This window comes from Drosophila subobscura, chromosome U (genome assembly GCF_008121235.1).
Source record: "Drosophila subobscura isolate 14011-0131.10 chromosome U, UCBerk_Dsub_1.0, whole genome shotgun sequence".
Lineage (NCBI taxonomy): Eukaryota > Metazoa > Arthropoda > Insecta > Diptera > Drosophilidae > Drosophila > Drosophila subobscura.
The window spans coordinates 14,388,419-14,405,290 of record NC_048534.1 but is presented as its reverse complement, the minus strand read 5'-3'; the positions used below and the strand labels follow the sequence as shown (position 1 = coordinate 14,405,290).

Sequence of the window (16,872 nt, the reverse complement as noted above, 5' to 3'; positions counted from 1 at the left end):
TATAAAATACGATTGTATTTTATAGTTTAATCTTTAATGATTGAATGACGTCGACCTTTAGGGGTGTAGACGTAACACCTTCGCATTTCATTTAAATACAAATCAATCTAATCTCAGTCGAGTTAAGAGTCAATGCAGTTATGTACATATGTACATACATGTTTCCTAAACCAATTGTGATTATATTGGTCCATATAATACATAAATATGTAGTACATACATACATATGTATGTACATATGTACATGTATGTTCATCCGTAAAAGATTAGAGTCCACAATTAGATGTACACAAAGTGGCTGGGATACTCTTTTTTTAATGGTATATCATCGATCATTTGGCCTACATTGGGCAACATTCGATGGCTGCCACCATCTCCAGAATGGGATTTTTTACTCTTTAGCGTAGTTTCCAGTATTTCTAGACAATCGACATTATTCAAATGATGATAAATGTGTTGGAACTCGTTATTGTTTTCTCCGAGAGTTAATTATTTCAGCTTTTGTTAGCTTGACCCTAGGATCTCTCTGGCTTGGGAACGTGACTGGGACTCCTCACACTCGTAAAAACATATGCACACAAGTACATATGTACATCCATATAAATGTATGTACATCCGCCTGGGTTGCTGTTCTTTTTTGCGCGATCTGTGAGATTTGTGTTTATTTCGTTATTATTTATACTTTTTTTTTACGTTTTTCCTATGTAGAATCTAATAAAAGGCCAAGCCTTTCCGTGGCACGTCGTTAGTTAGTTGGAGGCAAAGGTTCCGATGAGACTGTTTATAGTGCTGAGTGTTTGCGTGGCTCTAGCTTCGGCCGGTTACGGTGGATACGGTGGCGGTGGATACGGTGGCGGCGGTGGCGGTGGAGGCGGTCACGCATCGGCTTCGTCTTCGGCATCGGCCTCGGCTGGATCCATAGCGGGCGGCGACGGTGGCGGCAAATTTGGAGGTGGCGGTGGCCCAGTATTTGGCGGTGGAAGTCTTGGAGGTCCATTTGGCGGAGGCGGAGGTGGTGGCCAGCACGGCGGCGGTGGAGGTGGATTTGGTGGAGACTTTGGCGCAGGCGGAGGATCTGGCGCATCTTCAGTGGCTGGCTCTAATGCAGTGGGTGAAGCCGGTGGCCATGGCGGTGGTGGTGGAGGAGACCTATTTGGAGGAGGAGGATCACTCGGCGGAGGTGGTGGACACGGATCGATTGGAGGAGGTGGTGGACACGGATCCAGCGGAGGAGGTGGTGGTGGACACGGTTCTAGCGGAGGAGGTGGAGGACACGGAGCCGGCGGAGAAGGCGGATTCATAGGAGGTGGTGGAATTGGCGGCGGAATTGGAGGAGGCGGTGGACATGGCAGTGGAGGAGGCTTTGGAAGCGGTGGACATGGATCTGGTGGTGGAGGAGGAGGACCGATCGGAGGAGGTGGTGGACACGGACCGATCGGTGGAGGTGGTGGACATGGAGCCGGCGGAGAAGGAGGATTCGGCGGAATTGGTGGCGGAATTGGAGGAGGCGCCGGACATGGCAGTGGAGGAGGCGGCGGAAGCGGTGGACATGGCTTTGGAGGCGGCGGCAGTTCTGCTGGATCAGGCGGTGGACTGTTCGGAGGTGGACACGGATCTGGCAAGCCTGGCGGTGGCTTCGGCGGAGGTCACATTGGAGGAGGCCCAGGCTTTGGCGGTGGCGGAATCGGCATTGGACATGGATCAGGCATTGGCGGTGGCCACAGTCATGGCGGTGGTCTTGGCGGTCCCTTCGCTGGAGGCTTTAGTGGTGGTTATGGCGGCGGCGGCAAAGGAGGCGGATACGGCGGCGGCGGCAGCGGTGGTGCCGGCGGTGGAGGAGGAGGCGGCTATGGCAAGGGAGGAGCTCACTCAAGCGCTTCTTCCGCAGCTTCGGCGACAGCATCTGCCGGCAGCGGTGGCGGCTATCACGGCTAACAAGCCATAGGTCTACGCACACTTTTCTCTAATTTATAAACAGTTTTGAACAAGACTTCAATAAAGATTTCAAGCGACAAGCGAGAACTATCAGAATATTCAGAATCACAACTTTATCATCCTGCCTGTCAAAAACTAGTGAGAGAAAATCCTTCATAAGTTTGTGCGAATTCTAAGCGGCACACATTAAAAGTTGTAAAGGAAACTAGGTGAAAGCTGTTAATGCGGGAAGTCATGTCCCAAATGTCTCGCTGTGGCAGTCACGATTGAAAACATTTCCCCTTTGAGAAGAAGATTCACAGACTGAGAACTTTCCTCACTCGTTTGGCTTTGTAAGTTTCATCAGAATTAATGGCCTATTAAAGTGCGCCAGATGCCTAAGAGAACCAGAAGACATTGATGCCACTGACGGTCACATAAATCTTTTAAATGGCTGGGACAGACTTCGCTCTCCGCCTGAACTTTATGTGTCCCTCGCAAACATTTATCATTAAGTATAGTTTTACTATTGCAAATTGTTGCGCACAATGCTCCAACGGGGGAAAGGAGACAGCAAATTGAAATCTTAGGCAAGTTCCTTGGTCTCCGCCTCAGCCCCAACTTGCAGTTTTATTGCCAGCGGAAACAGTGCAGCAGCAGGAGCAGCAGCTGGTCCTTTCCTTTGCTGCTCGACCGCGCCCGCGACCTCTGTTTGAGTCGGCCCCGAGACCAATTTGCACAAGGACGATGAACCCCTGTGGTGCAGTTTTGCAACATTAAAGAGAATGCCAGTCTGGGACGGGGGGCTGCTGTCTGTCTGTCTGTCTGCATGCTGGCGGCTTGCCACAGAGTCACATCTGGTCCGTGCGATGGCAACAGTTGTGGGCCCGGCCCCCCCATGCCCCATGCCCTAGCCATATTGTGGGACACTTTTGTGCACTGCAATTGATGTTGGGCAATAAAATAAATGTAAAAATATTTATCAAAGTGTTCGTATGGGTATTTTAGAGTTTGCCAGGGCTTTGAGCTCATCTCAGGTGGCGCCTCAAAGTATGCCCGGCCCATGCCACTAGAGCTGAAAGTAGGCAGCACATTATGCCCTGAAACTTTAATTAAAATTAAATAATTCACACTGCACATCGCATTTGAAGCACGGAGCATGTTTCGCATCGATATCGCTGCCGGTCGGTCGCAGAATGGGTTCGCTTTGTTCGTTAGCCCGGGGCCTGGTAATTGAAAAGTTTGCACTGCAAACGAGGGTCTCGTAATTCAATTTTCGCATCTGCGTGAGGTTGGTAAAACCCTGCCAAATGGCCAGTAACAATAACGGAACGAGAGCGGGCCGGCCAGCATGCGAAAATAATACAAAGTTCGTCGGGTGCCCGCCGTGATTGTGCGTTTACATAATTAACATGACGTTCATTAGTTGGCATTTTAATATTATTTCTCGTTGTCATTGGCAACGCGTTTTGCCCAGCCCATCGGCTAATATTACCATTCCCTGCAACTGCATTTTAATAAACGAATATTTTTAGTTGGAGTAAATTGTTGCAGCAGCGAAGTGCGTTTTAATTGAGAACTGTTTTGTGTGAGCTGCAATCGATTTGGCTGACTGCATTCTAATGTTACGCCATTTAATAAACATTAATAATTCCATGCCAATAAATAAACCAGTGAAATAATTACATGGGTTGCATGGAGCCCAGACTTATATAAACACTCGACAAGCCTCAACATTAATTTGGCAACAAAACGATTAGACAACTAGCTGAGGCCCGACCGGTTCCATTAACTGATTATGAGCTGGATGTTTTGCATAAACAAATAAGCAAAATAAACCCCTATCCCAATAGGCAATAGTTTAGGAATATCTGCCGAAAATCACTTTCCCTCGATGAGTAACTGAATCTAAAATACAAAAAAATCACCGAATTCTTAAGCTTTCCTTCGTAATTGCCTTTTTTCGCACCTTTTGGCTGGAAAACCCCTGCGCTGGGAGCCGCTAATGTACCCTCACACGCTGTCGATTGGAACGAGGAGAGAAGTACAAATAACACTAGTAAGCACAATTTATCCGATAATTTTATTCATTTTTTTAGGGTACAATTTGGCATAAAAAGAATTTAAATTTTGCTGGTTAGTGCAATTAGTAAGGTTCGCAATGACGAAACTGGAACTGGTTTTGCCATATACATTATAATTCTATGTGGATATGTAGGTATGTATAGTAAATGTTTTCTTTGATGTTTACTTTGTTTTCAGTCTCGAATTAAACATTTCGACACACGTTATTGTTGTTGGTGCGCTTCGCATGGGAGTCATTATTATTGTGTACTGGAATTGCTAACACAAAATTGGGGATTCTCAACTGAAATGAACAGACTGTGCGTTATCATTAGATCGATAATGATTCGAGCAAACACTTGATGCTGCTTAAAGTTCGCAAACTTAAAATAGCAGAGAGAGAGTTCGAGGTTTTCACAGTTCAGGATTAAATATTTGTCTTCATAAATATATTTTACTCTCCACTCTGCAATATTTATTAAGCTTTATAATCTACCCTCAGCGAGATTGTTTCAAGTAAATGCATTTATTGACAGAATGTGGCTAAATGTGAAATTACATTTCACATCGTTGATTAATGGAACATCGAAAGTTCCTCAATGGAAACCAAGGAAAGATTTATAAAGAATATTAATCATTAATCACTTTTATGGCAGGAACGTTCACTTGCAACCTTAACAAACAATTTGCTAGAGTTCAAAACTGAAGCAGTAATATTATTATTTACTCCTCAACTACCAATTGGCAACTGCTGAAGGTGGGTTCGAATGGAGCGGAGCACTTCCCGCGGTAGACTGACCAGCCAATTGTGTAGCAATATTGAATAATTAAAGCTGGGAGAAATGCTGAAGGAAATCGGCATCAGCAACAATATTTAAACGCGTCTCTGCCGCCGGGCCACGTGCACGTATTTTTTTGGAAACAACGCCATCAAAACTGCTTTCGACTAAACAAAACAAAGCGGGGGAATAAACTCCTCAAGATGAACTTGTCAGATGATCGGCCTTAGAAAATATCAAACAGGCGAGCTGTGTGAGGCACTTGTGTCCAGTGGGGAACTACGCAGATCAGGAAGCCCTCGAGCATCATTTGAATTAGTAAATAAACAACGCAGACAGCGCCTCTTCTATTGCAGACACTCGACCACGACTCGTACGAGTACGATTACGAGTATGTTGGGGCTGTGGTCCATAATTATGCATGCTCGCAGCTGGTAACGGGTTTGGGGATTCACCCGGCGCTGTCGCAGCCAACGCCGCTGATAATTAGATATAAAAGCAGATGAAAAGAAAACCGGTAAATGATCTGTTCGGGGCGGCCATTTGTCACAAGCCGAATTCGGCCAGCATTTTGGATAAATACTTTTGGCGCTCTGGTGTGTGACCGTCAGTTCATTTCTTGACGGCTCAGCGCTCGCTCATACCTAAAGGCAGAAAAGAACACGCAATTATGAAGATCCTCATTGTGTTGGCAGTTCTGGTGACCATTGCCTCGGCCCTTCCTCAGTTCGGAGGCTTCGGAGGCCCAGGCTTCGGTGGACCCGGCTTCGGAGGCGGCGGCTTCGGCGGCGGCGGCTATGGCAGACCAGGCTTCGGTGGACCCGGTGGATTTGGTGGCGGTCCCGGCTACGGCGGATTCGGTGGCGGTCCCGGCTATGGCGGTTTTGGTGGCGGTCCTGGATTCGGAGGCGGACCCGGCTATGGCGGCGGTGGCTTTGGAGGCGGCGGTCGACGACGTCATGGCGGCCATGGTGGCGGCGGCGGTGGTGGCGGCGGTGCCGCTTCTGCTTCGGCTTCTTCCAGTGCTTCGGCGGCTGGTGGCGGCGGAGCTGCTTCATCATCAGCCTCCTCATCCGCCTCAGCCTCGGGCGGTGGAGGTGGCTTCTACGGATAGACCGCCTGTCCATTGTTTATGCTTAAGTTAGGGTTAATGTTTGAAGAAAGTCTGAAAAAATATAAAATCCAAAAAACCGAACCACAAGAGCTGTCTCCATTCCGACTCGACACCAACTACGAGGCATAAAACTGCCGTTAATTCATGCATATAAGTCGGGGAAATAATAAAAATAGTTGCACACACTCATGGGTGGGCTTTGGGATGATGATGATGCGGGTGGGGAGGTAGTACAGGTACGACCAATGCCCTACTTGTTAGCAAGCGCAGCACTGGGACTCCCCTGCAATCAACTATTGGCACATAAAAACGGATAAATGTTTATGGTTTAACTGGTGTCGAGACTGCTGACTCTCTGCATAGCATTTTGAACAAATAAAGACAAGCAAACAAATGGGAAACTGGACTTGGAGAGCTTTCAATTCAATTTGTGCATTAATTAGACAAATTAGAATGTTGAACTTGGCCAAATAAAACTTTTATTCCAAATCCAAGTGAACATAAATACATATAAAAATGTCCAGAGGCTGCGCCTTGCCAAAAGAGCGTTTCAGATGTTTTTGAGCCGAGAGATAATTCAGCATAAATTATTGCGACCGGCTCATTTATTTATCTGTTTCGGACATAATGGTGAAATTAAGTTGGAGTCTTCGATAGAGATGCCTAGCGTGAGGTACACCGAAAGAAATTAGAGCAATATTAAATATAAAATATAAATATTTTACAACATAAGAGACAAGCATCAAGTTAGTGTTCGTACTTCGATCTTCGTAGCCGTCTCTGAGCACATAAATATGTAAATATCTCTCGGCTGCAAGTCGAAGGACTTAATCGATAAAGTCTGCAGCTGCACTGCTCCCAGCTGCCGCATTTATTTCTCTCGCTTAACAACAGAATCTGCTTTGAAGTTTGTTATAGGCAGAGGACAAGACGCTTGCTAAATCAGCTCCAAAATTAAATGTAAAATCTCCGATTTGTACATCATATAATATGAAATGCAGTGCAGTTCTTTTGTCCGCAAAGGATCCACCACCGAATTCTGTTGCGATTTGCTGGACTTTTCTTGTTCAACTTTGTAGAGATCGCTCCCACTCGGAAGTGCACGTCAGCATCAGAAAAAAGGAATCCTAACACACAAAAAACAAACAAAAACGAAAACGAAAAACAGACAAATGAACCGGTTACAGTGGGGGGATCGAGATCGAGTCACCCTAGACCGTGTAGGGTACAACCATCGCACGCCCCGAACTTGCTAATGAGCCAAGCCATAAATATTGTTAATTTGCTGGGGCATCGATTCTACGATTGCTGCTGCTGTTGACGCTGCTGTCCGGGCCGCTTCTGTGGTTCAGAGATGGCTTTCCCGGTTTATCTATTGCCCAGAGACTGTATAAAAGGCGATCCCCGGCGGGGTAGTAGTTAAGTTTGCGAAGCTCTCTCGAGGGAACACAAGCAAAGTCATGAAACTGTTTATCGCGCTCTCCGTTTTGGTGGCCGTGGCCTCGGCCCTGCCGCAGTTTGGCGGCGGCAATGCCAATGCCAATGCCAACGCTAACGCCCAGGCCCAAGGATTTGGAGGCGGCGGTTTCGGCGGACGTCCTGGAGGCGGCTTCGGAGGCGGCCCCGGCTTTGGAGGCGGCGGTTTCGGCGGTCGTCCTGGCGGCGGCTTTGGAGGCGGCCCCGGCTTTGGAGGCGGCCACGGTGGTGGTTTCGGAGGCGGTCCCGGATTCGGAGGTGGCCCTGCATTCGGCGGTGGCGGACGTCCTGGTTTCGGTGGCGGCGGCGGCGGCTTCGGCGGACGTCCCGGCGGTGGCTTCGGAGGCGGCGGCGGCGGCGGCAGTAGTTCAGCATCCGCATCATCCTCGGCTTCTGCTGCCGGTGGTGGTGGTCGTGGCGGCGGCGGCGCAGCATCCGCATCTTCCTCTGCCTCCGCAGCAGCTGGCGGACGCGGTCGCGGTTAAGCCATTCCATAAGATATTTTGAAATAATTGCTAAGAAATGACTGTGAATAAAACATAACATAGAAAATTAAATTTGAATTTATTATTGGCACGTAATGGGAAAGGGGAAATACAGATGGATCTGTGGTCGTAGGTGGTCATGATCACCAAACAAAGTGATTTCCACCAGTTTAGACAAAAAGGCAAAGCTCTTTTCTTTGGAGCTTTGGCAAAGAATAATATAGAAGAAACCAAGTTGGAGTTTTGAAGTTAAACACTTTGGTCCAGCCGGTTCCGCTGATGTCGCAAACTCAACATAAAACCAGGAGGAACTTTTATACCCGTTACGCAGGCAGAATATGAATGCATATGTACGGGATGCCCCCTTATGATAAGTACATCTACATCACTTCTCACACCAACACAAATCAAATACATAAATACAATCTACAATTAATCTTCGAGTACCAGGTTTACAAAATAGTTCGGGTTTGTTCCTTGTATGTAAATTATGTTTATTCCTCCGATCCGGTAGCACTAAGCGTAAGTAATCATTTGCATTTTAAATTAGTTCTGGCTTCAAAACAAACGGAAGACGTTGACGTATGAATATGTAAATATGTGTGGACCTTTGCCAAAGAGTTATGCTAATTTTGTAGGGGCCTGTTCGGCAGTCAGTAAATTACAGCAAAGTAAATATTATAATATTTATACACTTCATTGTCTGGAATTAATTCACTTTGGGTTCAGAGCGTAAGCGCCATTTCTCTTATGCGATCAAAATAGTTCTTTACTGAATTTTAAATTAACACGAGGGAAATCTTTTCGAAGACTAAAAGGTGCGTTAAAAAATTGTACGACTTTGCGTTGAGGAGTGTAAAATTTACTATATTTTACTATAGAATCATTAGTGTATTATTGTGGCTGTCATTTTTCTGCGTAAATATTCGTTTGCTGTTCCCCAGTACGATAATGTTTGAAGTATTACCTGGCAAAAGTGCCCAGAGCAATGATCATTAGCTCTCTCCTTACGGCTCTCCATTTAGTCCCAAATGCTGACAGTGCCAAAAAAAAAGAAACACAAATATCAATAATCTGTTAAATATTGATAGACGTGAACCGGTTCCATTGGCAGCCAGGCCCGTGTGGGTCCCCGGCATTCGCAAACTTTCCTCTTAGTGCTTCGGCTCGTTGCATTTGATCAAAATTCAGACATATTCACTACCCATCTACCCATCTGGCCCTGGCTAGACCGCTGCTCTCTATGTTGTTTGTTGTTTGTTGTTTTTGGCCATCAGTTTTGTTTGCATGCTAATTCGCTCCCGAATTCGTTGGCTGGGCCCAATGCTTGGCGTCTAGATAGCTATATAAGCCGGGCCCTGCGGCAATGTTGGCTAAGTTTCTCGACTAACTCCGGACACGCAAAGCATCATGAAGGTCTTCGTCGCTCTCGCCATTATTCTCTCCGTGGCATCGGCTGCCCCACAGTTCGGTGGTGCCGACGCCAACGCCAATGCCAACGCTGCGGCTCAAGGTCAGGGCGGCAACGGCGGCGGATTCGGAGGCAATGGCGGAGGACATGGCGGAGGACACCACCACGGCGGACGTCCTGGTGCTCAAGGCGGATTCGGCGGTAACAACCAATTCGGAGCTGGAGGCTTCGGCGGTCCCAACCAGGGTGGAAACGGAGGCTTCGGCGGTCCCAACCGAGGTGGAAACGGAGGATTCGGTGGTCCAGGTGGTGGCTTCGGCGGCGGCAATGCCGAAGCTAATGCCAATGCTAACGCAAATGCCGCTGGAAATGGATTTGGAGGAGGCAGTGCCAACGCCAACGCCAATGCCAATGCCAGTGCCAACACCCGCGGTGGCGGCGTCGCCAGTGCCAGCGCCAATGCCGTGGCCAACGCTGTTGGCAAGTAATCCATTAAGACGATCTGAATTTGCTGAGTGATTTTGTTTTTTAATATTTATAAATAATTACAAATATTTAAAAAAAACTGAAAAAATACCTCCTGAGTTTTCTGTGCAAAGATTCGAGACTGATTTTAAGGAAGGAATCGAATGAGGGGGGAAATTGACTTACGAAATTTTGTACACTTTGTTGGAGCTGGCAGGAAGGGATCTATTTATTGTAACATAAATATAGATGGTTGATTTTGTTAAGTGGGAATGACTGAATGAAAAGCCGGCTCGAAGTTTGGTCGAACTTCAAAGTTTCGGCTCCTAAAATTGATCAGATGAAAATCCTTTGGAGAAAGGTTTGTTCTTGCCATTTGGGTTTAAGGAAGCGATTCTTCAATCCTCTTCACTCTGAATGGTTTCTCTTTAATTACTAAATTTTAAATTAAAAACTGCAACTAAAAGAGAAATAAAAATACGTTATGTTGAAATTTATTATTTATTTCTAGATCAAGTTTAAGGACTACACTCAAGAGGATTTATTTGCAGTTGTATTTGCTGTCTTCACTGTAGACTTAATTAATTTGTTTCTTGTTTGAACCGGTACAAATTTGAATTACTAATATCGATGTTATCTAGATCGCTGATTATGTATTTTTATTCCATTTCTCTTTTGGTGCTTATTGGGTTTGAGGAGATTCGAGTCTGACGCAGGTACACTGAGAAAAATAGCAGCTTGATTTCCCCTAAAATTATTACTTCCAGATAACTTGTTTTGCTTTCCGTAATCTGTACACATCTCGCTCAACATGATTTCAGTCACACAAAAGAAGCCAAACCTTTGCCATGTTTTAGCCGCTGATGTTTGTGTTTCGCCTGGCCAAATATTAATTATGCAAATGAGTTGATCGAATCAGAGTCATAAACTAAGTAGCCCTGATAACACGTTTCTTCCCGAGACGGCTACCGCAGAAATTATACGAATATAGTAGCTTATTATTCACACACACATGTCCCATCACATGTTGGTGGAGTTTGCATATTTTTAGGCGGTTTCTAATATTCCCAAAGTGGTCAAGTTTTGGGCAACAAACAAAACAAAACAAAGAGAGTTTCTTTGCCGAAAAAAAGTACTTTTTATTCAAACATTTTCTCGCTTTGAGTTAGCTCCTGATCCAGATCAATAGTGGCCACCGCGTCCACCACCTCCGGAACCAGCGTTGGCATTCGCAGTAGCGATGGCAGAAGACTGTCCATATCCTGAGCCACGAGCGTCAGCATTTGCATTGGCATTGGCGATGGCACTGTTACCACCAACGCCTCCACGTCCAAGTCCACCTTGTCCAAAGCCGCCGCCGCCATGACCAACTGGTCCAAGGCCGCCGCCACGTACACCTCCATAACCAGAACCACCATGTCCAGGTGCTGCCTGAACGGCGACAAGAGCGAGGAGCAGGAAAGCGCACAGAGCAAAGAACTTCATCGTTGGAGCTTGCAATGATTTCTGAGAGATTCCCGGCCACTTTTATACAATTCCTGCAACCGCACAACTTAATAAATAATAATTAGTAATTAATAAAGACCTGTTTTTTTATGAACTTCGCTTGTTTTTTAATGTAGATAAAGATGTTCCATTGAGCTATATAGGAGAATGGGTTCGTGTTTGACAAATATTCAAATGTACATACATATAAGGGAGAATTAATATAATGCAAATGCAGATTGAAAACTGACAATCGCTGGGATCGTTTTGCATCTACAAACCCAAACCATGATGAAAACTTTCCCCAGCTTAAGGCATCAAGAATTCAATATTTTAGAATATTTCCCTTAAGAAACTATCAATCATCTAACATTTTCGGAACCCCATTTCTATCAGGAAAGTACTCGAAAATACTTAAAGGTGGTAAACCTTTTGGAAACCTTTAAAGATATTTAGCTCTGCTATTACCAAAAGTTTGTTAAAAGAAAATGTTAAAAATAAATAATAAATAGAAAAAAAATAACGTTTACTTGAACTTCCCTCAGATAATTATTTTTTAGTGCCTCAAACTCTTAAATAATTGTTAAAAACAAATCAATCGCTTCTTAAGAAGTTTCCATTTGCAAAAAAAGATTCTATCGCCATCGAACTGTAAATGCTTTGCCTCTAATTTTATTCACAGCTGTTCCTTCTTCTTCTTGGAACTCTCCCGAGCATCTGGCTCCCATAAAAACAAACAAATGTTGGTGCTAATGTTCCGTCAGGTGTTTCGTGTTTTCTTAAACAAAATATGAATTATTTAAATTTGGTAAACGAATCAAAGCCACAAATTAAACACAAAAACTGGTTTGTGACCGGCTTGACCGACTACTGGATAGCTCCGGATAGCAGAAAAAAAGGTATTGGGATAGCGTGTGGCTGTGTGGTGTATATTTTGTAGATCTATACAGAATCCTTAGATTCTTTGTCCCAAAAATCTTTTAGTTATACAACATCTATGGATGTTAAACCAAAGCCCACAAAAATATTCAAAATTTTAGCTTCCGCAAAGAAATGTTTTTTATTCAAATGTTAATCGTGTTTCGTCAGTGCTTTGCCAGTGGAGGCCCGTCAAGGGACGTGCCCACCTTTCGCAGTAGCTTCGTTTCCAGATGTCGTTCCAGGTCGATCCGTGAAGGCTCTCTCTTGAGTTAACCGCGTTTGTTACCGCCACCGCCAGCGGCACCGCCCTGGGAAGTGGCAGCAGCATTGGCATTGGCTGTGGCAGAGGCGGGTCCATTTCCCGAGCTCAGAGCCTGAGCGTTGGCATTGGCAGTGGCCGAGGCACCGCCACTAGCACCACCAGCACCACCAGCACCACCGGCTGGTCCACCACCGCGAGGTGTGGCCTGGACGGCGACAAAAGCGAGGAGCAGGAATGCGAACAGAGCAAAGAACTTCATCGTTGGAGCTTGCGATGTTCTCTGGCTGAAGCGCAGTCCCTTATATACGCCAAAGCCAGGCCTAGACTAGTTTTTCTGAACATCCATAGATGTGTTGATTAAATTTGTTTATTTTTCAAACTAATGAGTTCCAGGGCTATAGTCCATGTGTTAGTGGCTCCGTTTAGCACATATATTAGGCACAGAAACGTGTGAAACGTGTGTGCGGGTTGCAAACTGGAAGTTCAGCGGTTTGAATAGATTCATTCGGTCCAACATTTAAGACAAATATTTACATACAAATGTGGGCATGTGTGCAAAAGGCGTTGAAGAAAGTTTTAATTCAGTTAGCTGAACATTTTAGGTGATAACGAACTGTAAAGAAGACGATGAGAGATGTTCAAATTATTTTATTATTGAGATTTTATTATTTATTTACTTGTGCTATAAATCGTGCGTTGAAATTTAATAGTTAAAGCAAGAGCAACAAAATCCTGATGTTAGATTTTTATTTTTCTAGCATAGTTCCATGGTATAGTTTTAGGCGCTGTTCAAAAATTAATTCCCCAAGGCATGCTTTGCGGCAGACTTAGTTTAATTATGTCGAACATATTCACATGTAAATATTTATTTGGATATATTTATTTGTAAATTTTAATACATCAAAAGTAAAAAAATGTGCCAGTGTGGGCCATATTTATCCTAATGTCCATACTTTTTAATTTAAATGAAAATAAAATGTACAATTAAAATGAAAATGCTTTTAGTTTAATCAAACCCCATACATAAACATGTACATGCATTCATCTATTTCGCTCTTTTGTACATTGCCATGCCCAAGCCAAAGTCCCAGACAAGGGGCAAAACCTAACACAAGAAAATAACCAGAATTGCCAAAAACCTTCGATACATATGTACATATTTACACATGTACATACATCTTTACATATGTATGTATGTATGTACGTACATTTCTATATTCGTAAGCAGCCCCGCGTCTACATGCAGTTTAACGCCTGCTCAAGTTCAAATGGAAATTAACGTGTTGTGTTTATTTTATTGCGGATTGCTTTCAAAGTTGAACGAGAGCAGACCACGGCGAACGTGAGAGTCATTGGTAAACCCCACAAGAGCCCTAATAATTCGACGAATCAATGAATGAATAACCAGCAATGCGATCGCCGCCGGACAAGACTCGAACCCGCCCGATCAGCTCAGCTGGTCCACGTGTGCGCCCGGGAGTGGGTCCACCAGTCCGCGACTGGGTCCATGCCGGAACATGAAAGCTCCAAAATGTATGACGACAACTTTTGAGACGATTGCCGGTTTCCGAACGCAGGTGGGCAGCATTAAGCTTGTGGGTTTGCCGTTTGCCGTTTGCCATCTGTGTTGGTCTGTTTGGTTTCATGGGTTCGCTGATTTAACAATCTATAAAATTATTCATATAACTCGTACAAGAGTTTGGCAGCGAAGAGAGCAAAGCGTATAAGAGAGACTGAACGGAACTGTTCTCAAATCACCCTTCTTCTCAATTGTTGACAATTAAAATGTAAATTAATTGGGTTATGGTACATGTCGCACCTCTTTTTTGCGTGCTAGCCCCGAACTAACTTCATTATTATGTCATGCAGGGTGGGACACAAGGCTAAAGTTGAGTGGTGAATCAACAATGTGTTAAACGCAGACTAAGTCTTTGCTTTGTTCAATATCCAACGCAAAACTCGAATGGAATTCAGCCATTCATGTTTTATTTATAATTTATAAAATCGTTCATCTCTTCAGCATTTCTCTTTTTCCGTACACAATATTTTGCACAATATTTGCTATCTGCGGTTATTTGTTTGCATTCCACGATGCGGATTTGTCTCTCGATTCATTTAGTTTTTGGCTTATCACACTGTGCGGTCTGCTGGGTGATATTTAAATCTTTTTTAATATTTAACTCGTTTAGAATATGAAATATGTCTAACAGCAATCGAGTATCAATCGCTCATTCTTCTCCTCCTCCCCGTTATGGCAAGCTGGCCTTGACAAGGCCACATTTTTGGTTGTGGAGCTTCAAGATCGATTCGTACGCACCACCGAAGAGTAACCGTAAAGCACCTCCACGCCGTCGGAATTGAAGATGCGCTCGACACGAGGCGCGCGCGTCTGTATGGGACGCGGCGCGGGAGTTGAGGAAACAACAACATTGGTGGTGGTGGTTGGTGTCTCTGGGATAACGGTTGTGCTTGTGGCGAATGTTGTTGTACTCTCTGGCGTGCTCGTCGTGATGGGAGAGCTCGTCGGGATGGGAGAGCTCGTCGTGATGGGAGAGCTCGTGGTGATGGGAGAGCTCGTCGTGATGGGAGCGGCGCTCGGCACTTGCGTGGGGGGGATGGTGGTTTCTGGAGCTGGCGTAGTTGTTTCTGCGCTGCTCATTCTCGGAACGTGTGTTGTCGGGATCTCTGTCTCCGTCTCTGTCTCTGAAGCAAGAGTGGTGATCGGCAGGCTGCTGCTGGTCTCCATGACATTTGCGGCTGTGGTCTCTGGCTGAGCTTCTAGAACTATTGCCCGTTTGGTGGTAAGGAGTACAGGTTCAGCGCTTGTGGTAGTTATTGGAGCATTCGTTGTGGTCTCGATAGTCTCAGTGGTAGTCTCCAGCTGGGCTTGGCTGAATGTAGAAAGCGGCGTGGAACTAATCTCTGTTTTCGGGCGGGGAAGATAAAAAAGTTACTAAAGTTGTTTAAATAAATCAAATTATATTCTTATTACCTGTTGTTTGCTGTGTCGCTTCCACTGTGCTGGTTTCCTTCTCTTCCTGCAATGTTTCCAGTGTGGTTTGCTCGTTTGCGATTGCTTCGGTGGTGGCCAACCCAAGGAGGCCAGCCTCAGTGCGGGATTCTTCCACTGCTGGAAGTATTCTGGGCGTCGCCACCAACTGGACTTCGTCTTCAATTATGAGTGGCAACATTGTGGCTCCCATTTTAGCTTCAAATTGTTCTTCTTCGCTATTGAGCACTAAATTCTCTTCCACCAAATTGGCGGTTCCAGTGGTTCCAGGCTTGCCTTGGAAGAAGCTGTTCAAGTTCTTGCCCTTGGTCGGTTCTGTGGTTGTTGTCCCTAAAGTTGTGTCACTTATGGATTTCTTGGTTTCTGCGATCCATGGCCTTTCCGTTGTTATCTCACTAACTTCGGTGGTCTCTGGCTGAGCGGTCTGGGCTCGCTCTGCCTCCAATTGCAGGACAACCGACTCGGGCAAGGGCTCCTCCGTAGTTCCAAACGGACTCTCCGTGGCCTCCGAGAATATCTCTCCCCGCGCATCGGTGGTTAGTATGAGGTCGGTGACGAAATCAATCGTAAATGTGCCCGACTCTACGGGTGATAGCGAGGACGACTCCTCCTCTTCGTTGGCTGGAGGAACAGTAGTTACAGTTGCTTCTGCATCAGCTGGTGAATCTTGGGCGGGCGCTGCCTGCGCGGCTGCTAGCAGCAGCAGCAGCAGCAGAGCAATCAGCGGCGTGTGCGACATTTTCAATTCGATCGATAAACTGAATGTCCGGAATGCGAGGCGACTGGCAATGAATCGCGTCAAACGTTCACTTTGTCGCTTTGCCCAAACTTGCTCCTAGCTCAAAGCTCTCTCTTTGTCTCTTTGTCTCTTTGTCTCTCTCTTTGTCTCTCTCTCTCTCTGAATATCACTGTCTCGGAACTGGTTCACTTGGGTCCATTGGCTTCCGCTGTTCCACGCTGCTGCTGTGTTGTGTTGTGTTGTGACTAGTGTTGTTTGCGGCGAGGAACTAAACCGCTTGCAGCTTCGACCGCAGCTTATAAGGCGACAAGCGAAAGCGCCCATTTGAAAACTGTTCCCGGTCCTCGCTCTGAGCCGAGCCTGAGCATTTGGTTTCTCAGCTGCTTTTGCCAACTGTTTCTCATACGCGACTCTGTCTCTGTTTTGACGCGCAGCCCGAACTTGACGTGGAGTGCAGCTGCGTGAGGCAAGCTGAGGCGCTGGGCGCACTTGGCCCAGAAAACATCTTTTAAATGGCACTTCCCCCTCTCCAGTTCAATTGCAATTTCACTTTCAACGCGGCTCACCTGTGCTCACCTCTGATCCGAGCATCGATCGTTGTCTTCGACAGTGCCGTTTCCGTGGCCAAACCGGCTTTCTGGTATGCCAATCAGTTCGTTACAACTCGTCGGCCTCTCATAATTCGCTCGGTTATTCAACTAATTTGTTGTACTAAAACGATGTGAGAAGGTCTCTGAGGTGGGTCGC

General features: G+C 45.7%; 7 protein-coding genes across 7 annotated transcripts; 4 read left to right on the top strand and 3 right to left on the bottom strand.

Moving 5' to 3' along the window:
• The first annotated feature begins 734 nt into the window (after positions 1-734).
• Positions 735-2,028, top strand: LOC117900443 (glycine-rich cell wall structural protein 1.8). The gene is made up of 3 exons (XM_034810813.1): positions 735-824; positions 855-1,360; positions 1,508-2,028. The coding sequence occupies exons 1-3, from the start codon at positions 772-774 to the stop codon at positions 1,933-1,935; spliced, it is 987 nt and encodes a 328-aa protein (XP_034666704.1). The 5' UTR covers positions 735-771; the 3' UTR covers positions 1,936-2,028.
• Positions 2,029-5,339: 3,311 nt separating this feature from the next.
• LOC117900447 (glycine-rich cell wall structural protein 1.0-like) lies at positions 5,340-5,952 on the top strand. The gene has a single exon (XM_034810816.1). The coding sequence runs from the start codon at positions 5,428-5,430 to the stop codon at positions 5,869-5,871; it is 444 nt and encodes a 147-aa protein (XP_034666707.1). The 5' UTR covers positions 5,340-5,427; the 3' UTR covers positions 5,872-5,952.
• Positions 5,953-7,275: 1,323 nt separating this feature from the next.
• Positions 7,276-7,901, top strand: LOC117900446 (glycine-rich protein DOT1-like). Its single transcript, XM_034810815.1, has one exon. The coding sequence runs from the start codon at positions 7,332-7,334 to the stop codon at positions 7,830-7,832; it is 501 nt and encodes a 166-aa protein (XP_034666706.1). The 5' UTR covers positions 7,276-7,331; the 3' UTR covers positions 7,833-7,901.
• Positions 7,902-9,242: 1,341 nt separating this feature from the next.
• LOC117901287 (ctenidin-1-like) lies at positions 9,243-10,357 on the top strand. The gene is made up of 2 exons (XM_034811981.1): positions 9,243-9,630; positions 10,350-10,357. Exons 1-2 carry the CDS (start codon positions 9,243-9,245, stop codon positions 10,355-10,357), a joined length of 396 nt encoding a protein of 131 aa, XP_034667872.1.
• A 510-nt stretch (positions 10,358-10,867) lies between these two features.
• LOC117901759 (putative glycine-rich cell wall structural protein 1) lies at positions 10,868-11,222 on the bottom strand. The gene is made up of 2 exons (XM_034812647.1): positions 11,122-11,222; positions 10,868-11,064 (listed from the first exon to the last, which is right to left on the bottom strand). The coding sequence occupies exons 1-2, from the start codon at positions 11,191-11,193 to the stop codon at positions 10,891-10,893; spliced, it is 246 nt and encodes an 81-aa protein (XP_034668538.1). The 5' UTR covers positions 11,194-11,222; the 3' UTR covers positions 10,868-10,890.
• Positions 11,223-12,209: 987 nt separating this feature from the next.
• LOC117901758 (putative glycine-rich cell wall structural protein 1) lies at positions 12,210-12,659 on the bottom strand. Its single transcript, XM_034812646.1, has one exon. It carries the CDS (start codon positions 12,633-12,635, stop codon positions 12,384-12,386), a length of 252 nt encoding a protein of 83 aa, XP_034668537.1. The 5' UTR covers positions 12,636-12,659; the 3' UTR covers positions 12,210-12,383.
• Positions 12,660-14,335: 1,676 nt separating this feature from the next.
• Positions 14,336-16,400, bottom strand: LOC117901757 (mucin-5AC). Its single transcript, XM_034812644.1, has 2 exons — positions 15,369-16,400; positions 14,336-15,298 (listed from the first exon to the last, which is right to left on the bottom strand). Exons 1-2 carry the CDS (start codon positions 16,123-16,125, stop codon positions 14,673-14,675), a joined length of 1,383 nt encoding a protein of 460 aa, XP_034668535.1. The 5' UTR covers positions 16,126-16,400; the 3' UTR covers positions 14,336-14,672.
• Positions 16,401-16,872: the final 472 nt, after the last annotated feature.

Excerpts from the sequence above, each read along its gene's own strand:
- LOC117900447 (XM_034810816.1), top strand. The coding sequence starts at position 5,428 with ATGAAGATCCTCATTGTGTTGGCAGTTCTGGTGACCATTGCCTCGGCC.
- LOC117901758 (XM_034812646.1), bottom strand. The coding sequence starts at position 12,635 with ATGAAGTTCTTTGCTCTGTTCGCATTCCTGCTCCTCGCTTTTGTCGCC.
- LOC117901759 (XM_034812647.1), bottom strand. The coding sequence starts at position 11,193 with ATGAAGTTCTTTGCTCTGTGCGCTTTCCTGCTCCTCGCTCTTGTCGCC. Across the intron at positions 11,065-11,121 it reads AGGCAGCACCTGGACATGGT|GGCGGCTTTGGACAAGGTGG; the intron begins GGTTCTGGTTAT and ends GGTCATGGCGGC.
- LOC117901757 (XM_034812644.1), bottom strand. The coding sequence starts at position 16,125 with ATGTCGCACACGCCGCTGATTGCTCTGCTGCTGCTGCTGCTGCTAGCA. Across the intron at positions 15,299-15,368 it reads AGCGACACAGCAAACAACAG|AGATTAGTTCCACGCCGCTT; the intron begins GTAATAAGAATA and ends GCCCGAAAACAG.
- LOC117900446 (XM_034810815.1), top strand. The coding sequence starts at position 7,332 with ATGAAACTGTTTATCGCGCTCTCCGTTTTGGTGGCCGTGGCCTCGGCC.
- LOC117901287 (XM_034811981.1), top strand. The coding sequence starts at position 9,243 with ATGAAGGTCTTCGTCGCTCTCGCCATTATTCTCTCCGTGGCATCGGCT.
- LOC117900443 (XM_034810813.1), top strand. The coding sequence starts at position 772 with ATGAGACTGTTTATAGTGCTGAGTGTTTGCGTGGCTCTAGCTTCGGCC. Across the intron at positions 825-854 it reads GCTCTAGCTTCGGCCGGTTA|CGGCGGTGGCGGTGGAGGCG; the intron begins CGGTGGATACGG and ends TGGATACGGTGG. Across the intron at positions 1,361-1,507 it reads TGGACATGGCAGTGGAGGAG|GCGCCGGACATGGCAGTGGA; the intron begins GCTTTGGAAGCG and ends GAATTGGAGGAG.